The 10263-nt window shown below is 38.9% G+C and overlaps 2 protein-coding genes across 5 annotated transcripts in view; one reads left to right on the top strand and one right to left on the bottom strand.

Moving 5' to 3' along the window:
• rab11fip4b (RAB11 family interacting protein 4 (class II) b) overlaps window positions 1-1550 on the bottom strand; it is a 48628-nt gene extending 47078 nt beyond the window's left edge. The window contains exon 1 of one of the 2 annotated variants that reach the window (XM_063883882.1): window positions 1324-1550. In XM_063883882.1, coding sequence (XP_063739952.1) covers window positions 1324-1476 — 153 coding nt within the window. In that variant the 5' untranslated portion in view covers window positions 1477-1550. The remainder of the gene's footprint in view (window positions 1-1323) is intronic. The other variant, XM_063883883.1, reaches the window with a different exon arrangement.
• A 2544-nt stretch (window positions 1551-4094) lies between these two features.
• LOC134865297 (uncharacterized) lies at window positions 4095-10060 on the top strand. Of its 3 annotated transcripts, none has more exons than XM_063884798.1 (11): window positions 4095-4323; window positions 4746-4894; window positions 4987-5137; window positions 6120-6494; window positions 6645-6926; window positions 7036-7059; window positions 7184-7285; window positions 7395-7425; window positions 7783-7832; window positions 7973-8004; window positions 9365-10060. In XM_063884798.1, exons 1-11 carry the CDS (start codon window positions 4254-4256, stop codon window positions 9461-9463), a joined length of 1365 nt encoding a protein of 454 aa, XP_063740868.1. In that variant the 5' UTR covers window positions 4095-4253; the 3' UTR covers window positions 9464-10060. The 3 variants fall into 3 exon arrangements, with proteins under 3 accessions (XP_063740868.1, XP_063740869.1, XP_063740870.1); XM_063884799.1 differs by having other exon boundaries at window positions 7787-7832; XM_063884800.1 differs by having other exon boundaries at window positions 4187-4323; window positions 4750-4894.
• The last annotated feature ends 203 nt before the right edge of the window (window positions 10061-10263 follow it).

Consider the following 10263-nt stretch of genomic DNA (forward strand, 5'->3'; position numbering starts at 1 on the left):
AACCCTGTTCTATTACCCTGCCATGCACTGAGACACAAGGGATGTCCACTGTGACACATGCACGGATGAATAACATCTCCAATATTACCAATATATCTGCATCACAAACTAAGGGAAGGAAGATTACACAGTATTCTCATAATGAACTAACCCTCAAAAAGAATATATATTCAAGTTAGTTGAGACAGAGCCCAGATCCAGAATGGTTGGATTGTTTTGTTATCTAACCTTTACAATGATTCAGTATTATCAGGAACATACACACTGCAGAAATAATTTTGCGGGAATATAATAAAGCAATTTCTAAAGAATCTCTCGCAGTGGTTACTAAGAAAGAGCTCTTCTCTTTTTCAGGAACTGCACTCCTGGTTATTCTCAAGAAGGAAGCAATATTTAGGTGGCGAAGAAATATCATTTTTCTTCGAAAAGCAGATTGTGTTAAGGTGTCTCAGCAAAGATTGGGTGAGAGTCATGGTACATTAACCATGAACAGTCTAGTTTGACACATGGTTGGGGATGTATTCTTAATAGCTTGACTGGTAGGGCCTACTGGATTTTATATTTTGAGGTATAAAACATGTGATTGTGATATGAATAAATAGCTTTTTTGTTGGATTTTACACAAAATACAAACCCTTGGTATTATTATTATATAACTATTAACAATAATTTTACTAAGCAGGACATTAACCAGTTAAATCTAGTTTAATCGTACGAGATTGATTGGTGAATTGCTTTTACCTGATTATTTACATCACTTCAGGTATGTAATGTCTCTAATATTCTGCAAATGATTAAAACGTGCATTTTTCCTCAAGGCAGTAGGCCCAGTTAACATTCTAAATGTCCTGCTTCAGTAAAACTTAACAAAAGTCTGACTCCACACACAACTCTCAGATGAGAGAGGTTTAACTGCATCATACCGTTTTGCTGGACTATCATACATTTTCGCACTCTTTCTACCGCATTGCATGGTAACAAAAACATGTTTCCAACCTGGAAATCTGTAAAGTGGGAACTTCTCTGCATTAGTGTGTGCACGCAGGTGTAGCTGAGCTCTTCCCAATGTGCCTCTCATGTGTCCAAAACTCCATGTTAGCTTCTTCATCGCATAGCAATGTGGAGTTCCGTAGTGGTATCTTTTTAGAAAGGAAGATACAGTATTAGCCTAACAAGTTTCAGAAAATAATGAGGGCGTGTGGAAAATGCTAGCATTATTCGGTTGCTTAAAGCACCTCACTGTAGGCTTCTTATGGCACAGGGGTAGCCTACAAGAAAAAAAGATGAAGCAAACATAAACAATTACTGAGACCATGTGCTCACCTGTTCTGCTTGCCCAAACTGGCAACCCAGCTGCACAAAGTGTTCAGGGCGGATAAACCCGTCTGAGTCCTCATCACAAACGTCGAACACCTCTTTGAGTTTCCTCACAAAAGTCAGCAAACGCTCCGACTGAGGAGAACTGGCGTTATCCATTCCTTTAGCGCTTTTTTAATCTTATTTGTGGATGTTTCCCCTCCCTACAAAACACCATGTTGTTAGGAAAGTAGTCGGGCTGCCGTGCGCGTAACACACAGTTATTAGATGCTGCTGCTGCGCGCGGAAGGAGTAGTGATGCTGATGGACACAAGTCCCAAACCGGAAGCATAGAATAGCAGGATAGGGTAGGATATATAATCGTGTTGTACATTACAATAAAAGTTCAGAAGTCCGCATCAATGCACGTCCCTAGTAGAATGCAGTCAATACTTGTACCACCACAAGTACCTCGAGGTGGCCCCATAGAAAAGTCAGTCTCAATATATTTCAATTTTCACTTCTTAACAGAGACAACTACCAAATCCATGATGGAAAGTCAATGCTATTAATAAGCTAGTGGGCAGTGTTGTGCATGAACGAGTTCAAAAGAACGCGTTCATTGAACACGCTCATTTTTTCGTGAACGTTGAACTGAACGCAACACATTTTTCAATAAAGAACTTGAACGTGAATTAGTTCACATTATGTGTCATGAACGGCAGACATCACTATAAATGAACGTTGGCATTTGTTTTCCATTGAAAACTGAGTGACATCTGTTTTCTCTTTTGAAACGCAACGAGAGAGAAAGTTCCTCCCTCCTGTAGGTGCCGCTTAAATCATGTATCAACGCAGAGATAGTTTTGGCACTGTATGCGCAATGCATTGCGGGCAACGTAGTGTCCGGCTGAGAATAGTTGAGTTGAATAGTTGAAACGTACTGGCTTCCGCACAACGTTACCCATGATGAATTGCAGCAGAGCGGCTTAGGCATAGCAACGCCGAGAGCGCGGAGGGCTGGAGGCTCGAGAGAGAGAGAGAGAGAGAGAGAGAGAGAGATAGAGAGATACAGAGACCAATGACGAGAGTGAGAGAAAGCGCTGCGATTTAAAAAAAACCAAAACAAGATGGCTAGTGGAAGTGATGGCACGGAGACGGACTCCGATTCTCCTCACGAACATTTAAAACAATTTTACACTCTTGCAAACCAAGACCCCGACGGCAAAAATCTTTCCTTCCTGTGTAAGATGTGTCCACCTGCGCAGCAAAAACAAGTTAGGACATCGACAACGTCCTTCTCGAATTTGAAACGGCACATTGAATTAAAACATCCAGTGTGAATGCAATTCAAGAGTTTTGCTCATTTCATACACACACATAGGTATATATAATATCATATATATCAAATAATATATTCATATTTCATATTATATATTCTTTATTTAATTGAATGCTAGTAGATTTCATTGCACTAAGTATAGAACTGGTCTATCTTGTCTGTATTGCTACAAGTTTCAGCACCTGTTAAGAAACCCACAATAGCAGTGTTATGAGCAAATGTCTACAATGAACAGTTTCAAAGAACGTATAGTGATTTCTAGCTCGTAGTGTGAAAAAAAGTATTTATTTGAATATCTCACGAAAAAAGTGAAATGAACTGAACTTTGAACTAGTTCAGAATTAAAATTGTGAACTTTGAACGTGAACTGTTCACTTTGAGCATGTATGAACTGAACTTGAACTAGTTCAGAAAAGCTGTGAACTGGCACAACACTGCTAGTGGGAAGAAACAGCTTCTCAATCACATGCAATGAGCAGATGTACAATCACTGACTCATGAGGAGATGCTGTGCTACTGTCTGGGGAGAAAAAAACATTGTCCTGTATAGTAGGAATATTGATATTGAAAAATAACACAAAAAGAAGGGTGGTATTTTCAGTGTTGAAGCTGAAGTCTGTTTCCTGTCTACTCCGTATTAGCCTTCTTGAGAAAAAAATTGGGGAAATGTTGTTTTAAAGTTGTTCTCAATAAATCAGTAATGATGACATTACTCATCTACTTCCTCAAAAATAAATAACACTTGTAGCCAATACAATGTTCAGTAATTCACATGAATCATGTCTAATGTAATTTAAATCTTTACCCTAATGTTTGTACCATTATCATTTTTAGGAATATATACCATTTTGAATGAATTAGATACAGAATGGTAATTGTCCTCTATGTTTGAGTTTCAATCCCTGTCCCACACAAACAAAACCACTTCTGCTTTCTCAGAGATTCCAGTTTTCAGTTGTTGATACAGTTTATAAACACCATGTTCCATCTATCAGTGACCTAATTCTTGTTCCCTATTATCCAGTTTCTCCTTTCTTCTATCATCTGCAGATTTGGCTGCTTCAATTGTTTTCCACACTTTTAATTCTGTTTCTTTTTGCACAACGGAGAACAGGCTTTTGTGTTGACTTTAATAAACTTGTTTTCACGTCACTTAACGAGGCCTGAAAACAAAAGGCCAGTCTATAAAGGCCTTTATTTAGGGAGAGGATTTGTAAAAGTGTAAAAAAAGACTCAAGCATGGTACCTCAACATTTTGCTTAAGTTCAGTACTAGGAAAAAATACTTAGTTACATACAACCACTGATAATCAAGAACACATTTCACATCCTAATGACATCTTGAGATAATTTGTATTTACTTCGTCTTTATAAATGTGATGACACAGAAATATTTGTACATGTGCGTAGACACAGGCCTGTTATTTATTCTCACCTTACACCCTACCAGTGGACTCCGAAAAAGGAAGTGTGTTTACTGTTTCGACTTCCCCCAATGATTCGGTCTTCAAGAGGATGTGATATGTATTAAGAAAACAGAGAGGAGAGAGGGAGCAGCCCTTGCTTGTACTGTAGGTGCTTTCTTATTCTGTTCAGTGTTCCTTCTTGTGTCAAAGATGCAGGCTGTTAGTGGTGGACAATCACTTTGGATATACACTCTGCTTTTTACTTTTCTTCAACTTTGGGGTAAGGATCATGCTAAAGGTGTTTCTCAACACAGTTTTCTCAACCTTTTTTTGTTATTTTTTTTGTCTAACAACTGAATATGTCATATATTTCTAAATATGTTTACACTAGAAATGTCTATACTCTGTTTTAATGGCGGTTAAATAAGAAGTAAACTATTGTAACCTGGCGTTAAATGTGTAATGATTCACACAAACAATTGTGTCTATTGTACATTTCACTAAATATTGAAGTTACAGCTATGTCTCTTTTCAAGTTTTATGTTCTATTTTTCACAAGTTGCAATCACCGGTTTGGTACAGATTGAGCGTCACCACATGTAGCAATCACAGCCCTAGTGTTTTTCATGCCTGCTTCACTGTTGTTCCACCTTCAAAGGAATTTGTGAAACCCAACTGATTCTTGCTTTATGTTACACCTAGGAAGACTTTCAGCTTCCACTTCCTCTCCTCGTCTTCCGGCACCTACTCTTGACATCTATTCCAGGTCAAAGGGTTCGGTGGTTCTGGTCTGCCGGGCCCCAGATGGTCACCGAGGGGTTAAGTTTATGTTGTTCCGAATATCAGAAGAGGTAATTTCTTTTGAGGATGTGTTCTGTTATGTCTTGTGGTACCACTTGGCTCCTTTGGTTTATTTGTCCTGTGTGTCTCTTCTTATATTAAGGTGGACTCTCAGGACCTGGAGTTTGGTACTGAGGAGGTTCATTTCACTGTGAAGGAAAATAATTCAGTGCAACTCTTCTGCTGTATCTACAAGGAACAGGAAAGCCCTTTCAGTGCCTTCAGTCCCTATTTACAGCTGGAGAAGACAAGAGGTGTGTTTATGTTTGTTTTTGAATGCATACCTGGATAGTCTTGCCTGGGATGAATTAAGAATCTGATTGGACCCTAAATCCAAACATTTCTCTCTTTTGAAATAGAAAAGGTCCAGAGAGCTGTGGAACTTCAAACTAATGTAATGAAGGCACTTTTTGAAAGGAAACACTGAAGTTCGAAAAGACAAAGGTCCAAGGCACTAGTCTTGATAAAAGACCATTCATCAGAAGGCTTTGTCATCATGTAATTCTGAAAAGATGTAGGCAATGATTTTAAATACTGAAATATGGCTGAGTTAACAACCCATTTACAGACATCTGATTAAAGGCTTTTTAGCTTTTGACCTGCAATGGTCATATTTGTTTCGCTTTTATTTGTTTTACTGAATGATCCCATAAACTGGTAGTACTGCTGACTGTCTGCTTCCAGCTCTGGACACTTTATCATTTTATTCTGTCTTTATACATTTACTACGCTAGATATGTTTGTACCTTAACACCAACAGGCTAGCTCCAAATGACATTTGATTGTACTTGAAAGTGACAATACATTTATTTTATCTTATCCTATATAGGACAATGTGGAGAGTAGATGTGGTGTGATGTGTAGCAACAGAATTTCAATCCGTTCACCCAGTAGTGATTCTACATGTGGCAAAATAATAAACACTCCCATCCGCTGCTCTACGACCAAGAGAACAGAGTGCTGCATGCAGGTGCTCTCTGTGGTCTCTTATTGTCCTCAGCTCTGTGGGTGTGTGTAGTGGTATTCACATCCTGCACTTCATATAGAAACCACACACCCATACAAACATCAAACACAATGTGTTGATAGTAACAAAAAGAAGTTTGGCTAGCAACTGCGGCAAACCAAGTATGTTGGCATTGTCATATGTTTCACATGAATTGGGTGCCAAAATATGTGTGGTAATGAGGCAATAAACACATAGGGCTTATTGCTTCTCTTTCTGTCATTTTCAAGATAAACCCTCCCCTCGGTCCATTCCCTCTCCAGTCTTGTCTGTGAATCCCTCAACTGGTCAGGTGAAACATGGGGACATGCTATCCTTCAGCTGCTCTGTCCCTGTTCAGCCCCAGTCTCAGTCCCAGGTTAGCCTTGGCAAACGACCCATAACCTTCCTTCTGCTGAGGGCAACTAAGCAAACGGGGGTGATATATGTAACCAACCAGCCTCAAGCCAGTCTGGTATCAAACCCTGACCCCCAGCCAGGAGTTTTCACCGTGGGGCCAGTGATGGGTGGAGAGGAGGGGGAGTACACCTGCCTTTACCAGGTCACCATAAGAAGGGAATTGGTTAATTCTACTGTCAGCAACACGGTTCCAATCTCTATTACAGGTGAGGATACATTAGTAGCAAATGCACATTGTTGTTACCACATTGACATCCTTCTTTCACTATACATCTATGAAACAGCTGATTGTATACAGAATATCCAATACATTATGAGCTTTCACTAATATTTCTTGTGATTTTGTCTGGTTTCAGGTGCACTGCCAATTCCCACCCTCGTCCTCGAGCAGCAGGGGGCTGTGTGGCATTTGCTCTGCACAGGCTCTGCTGCGTACCCCGGTGCTGTGTTCTCCCTCTACCTGGCTGATAATGAATTTCCTATCGACACTCACCAAGCCACCTTGATACACCATCAGGCCACCTTCCCAGTGCCGGTCCAGGAAACTCCAGTGGCTTTCTACCAGTGTCAGTACAATGTCCTCCTGGCGGGGAAATGGAGCAACTCTGAACGCAGCCTCCCTTTAGCTGTAACCAGAGGTACAGATGTGCGGTTGTACTGTTTGTGTGTCGTTTAAATAGACCAATAATTAATAGTGAGGTTTTAAAAGAGTTTAATTTGTGTTGTTTTCTTTCTCCAATCTTTTAGGAATTCCTCCTCTATCATCAACAGGTAGGACGACCAACCTTAAAACATACTATATTGATAAATAATCCTATCTAGTGGGACATGAGGGGCAGAAAGAAAAAGTACTTCTACTCCATGACACACAATAATGCCGGTGTGCTGTGTCCAGATTTTTCCGCTGTGGATTGGCCTCTCGTACTGGGCTCTTTCTCTGCTGTGGTCTTGTTCCTCTGCTCTGTGGTACTCGTGGTTGTGGTGGCACGCCGGAAAAGTATGTCACACATGAATTTCTGCTTCCTCACATGATACATGCACATTGTCATGCTTATCCTCCTCGTGAAACTTAACATTGCCTTGTTTTCTTTCTTCTTTTTTTAAAGTCAAAGCAGCTGCCGAAGAAAAGAAGAAAAGGTAATGTAATTCTCATTTGTCTTGAAGACCAGTAAATCAGCCACTCAACTGCAACTGTAAATATTTTCCTCAGGTTTGCAACACAACATAACAATAGTATCAATAAAACATCCACCGTCAAATTTCTCAGAATTAACATTTGCTATACTTAAACATGTATAATGTTCAGCAAACAAAAGTAGTTTCACTTTATTTATCATAGTTACACAATGAACAAACCAATTTCACATTATAGGGTTGCCTTTACACAGATCCAAATTAAGGTTATCAAATTGATTTTCATCCACACGGTATATAAAATGCATTAATATGTTGCAGAGTTGTGGTATGAAATGTTGCTGTGTTGAACTGTTTCAGACAGGCAGCACAGTTCTGGACTCAAGTTCATTCAAAGGATCATGTTGTAGGTGAGTTTATGATCATATTTAGCCATTCAGGTTTCTTGCATTTTATACACGTTTTGGAGATGATTTCATGAAAGTAAAGACACAAACTGATACAAACTGCTGCTTGACATTGTGCTTGTATTGTTTCTTTTGCCTTACAGATCTTACACTCAGGCGCACAAGCTTCACTCAGGTAATTATTAACATATAATAACTTTATCTACAGTAACAATACATTTTGTGTGATTTATCACCTATGATTGAGCAACAGCTTACTTTACCTTTGTACTTTCTATAACAACGCACTGAGTTTAAAGAGTAAGGCTATGTTAGTCCAATTCTAAACCCCAAAGGTTCTTATTACAGATCTCAAGCATCTGGACAAGGAGGTTTGTGGCAAACAGTACTCAAATAGAAGTAAATAGTACATTTATTTTTTGTCAGCAGTGGATTAAAACACATGTTGTGTACACTGAGTATGTACAGCAGCAGGACAGTGTTTGGATATACAGCACTTGAATAATACATTGATGGTTTTGGTCTTTTCAGGGACTTTTTGAAAAAAAACATAGAATGTACCATTAAAGCATAAATAGCTCCACAATTAGCAATAGTTTTCACTAGGAAACAACAATTAGTCTGATGTCAGCCTCTTTCTGTTGGTTTTTCTGCAGCATCTACAGTTTGTTTCTCCTGTAGATTCACTTTCACAAACAACTGTAAACTTCCATGATCCCTTTGCTGTAAACAAACACACAGAAACACACATATACACACACACACACACACACACACACACACACACACACACACACACACACACACACACACACACACACACACACACACACACACACACACACAAACTGCCAATCATCAAGCATACTGTCAACCCACACACATTCCTCATTAATGTCTGCCTCTCATTAGTTGTATCACATTAATTAGTTTGATGAAGGATTCTCATTAGACTAAGGGTTTTCAATAGGCTCTATCTTTCTTCCTGTGTTACTAAACATCCATGAGGACCGAACACTGTCATTACCAGCTGATGGAAACACTAACACGCTGTCATTAGGCAGCCACTGCAGGAGCTGAATATTAAATATCAGATATGTCCCAGTCTAAGCACTGATCTGGTATGACCTCGTCTTATCTTCTGCTTATAAAGTGATCATTTCATGAAGATCAATCTGTTTTTTCAGTATCTTTATGTCAGTTATGTACTATTTTGCTAGACCCTGTCCCTACACAGATTTGACTGCACTTTGAGTTTCAGAACTTTGTTAACCGGATCAGTTAATAAAGATGGATAAGAAGTGTATAACTGTATATGTGGAGGTTTGTTACAGAGGACTTCTCAGGTAATTAGACCTTATTGAGGCTCATAAAGTGATACTAGGTTATGGAATAACCAAATAATGTTATGTGCTGTTTATGCGAGACAGGGAAACCTATTTAAAAGTACAAACTGGGGTATAAACGGTACAACAACAAATGAGTTATGCTGAAATCTTTAACAGCTTGTGTGTTTGTGTATGTTTTGTGTGCAGGAATGGGCCAGTGTGGACACACCTACAGAGACGGCCTCCAGAGCCCCTTTATGGACCTCAATCTCCACATTCACAACCCCGCTCCATCCCATCCATTAGAAATGTTTTCTTTTCAAGGTTTTCAAGGTTTTATTGGTCATATGCACAGCATATACAACGTATATATTTGCTCTCCCTTAATCTCTCTCTTTCTCTCTGTCTGTTTATACTTTATCGAGTTTATCAATGTAGCGTCAGCTGGAGCAACACAGCAGGACAGGAAGGGCTATTTCCCCACTTCCTATTTCATGTTCAATAGTTAAATGTACAATTTTACAGGATATGATGTTTGTTTGATCTTACATGTTACTGAGCCAGTGAATCTAAATAAAGATGTTATTATTATTTTTCAAGACATCTGTTCCATGTTGTGAATAACTTACCTTAAGGATACCTTCAAAGTGTTTCCTTGACCTTGAGAAAAGCAAATGTGAAAACAATCCTACCACAAGCTACTTTAGTAACAGCTACGAAATGGATCGTTACCATTATCATTCATTTTGTTGTTTTATTTACAGTTTTGTAATTGACAACAGCTGTGATATTTAATATGTAAAAATGAAAACATAGTTCTTTTAACACACATCTATTTATGTAATGTATGTAACCCAGTGCCTGTTTGATCACACTGAATAGATAATAAAATCTGAAGATCTAGTTCTTGCCTAAAGACCTTAGACTGTATGCAGGTTGGTAAAAAAAAAAGAAGTAATATATATTTTTGCATACTCATGAGACAGTGTGTAACAATTGTGGGGGGAAAAAGACAACCAGCAACACTTTCCCAAATTGTTCTGCTGTAGTTTTGCTAAGTATTCTGCAGAGGGCACCATTTAGATATAATTGAGAGTTAAACAAAA

This window comes from Eleginops maclovinus, chromosome 5 (genome assembly GCF_036324505.1).
Source record: "Eleginops maclovinus isolate JMC-PN-2008 ecotype Puerto Natales chromosome 5, JC_Emac_rtc_rv5, whole genome shotgun sequence".
Taxonomy (NCBI): domain Eukaryota; kingdom Metazoa; phylum Chordata; class Actinopteri; order Perciformes; family Eleginopidae; genus Eleginops; species Eleginops maclovinus.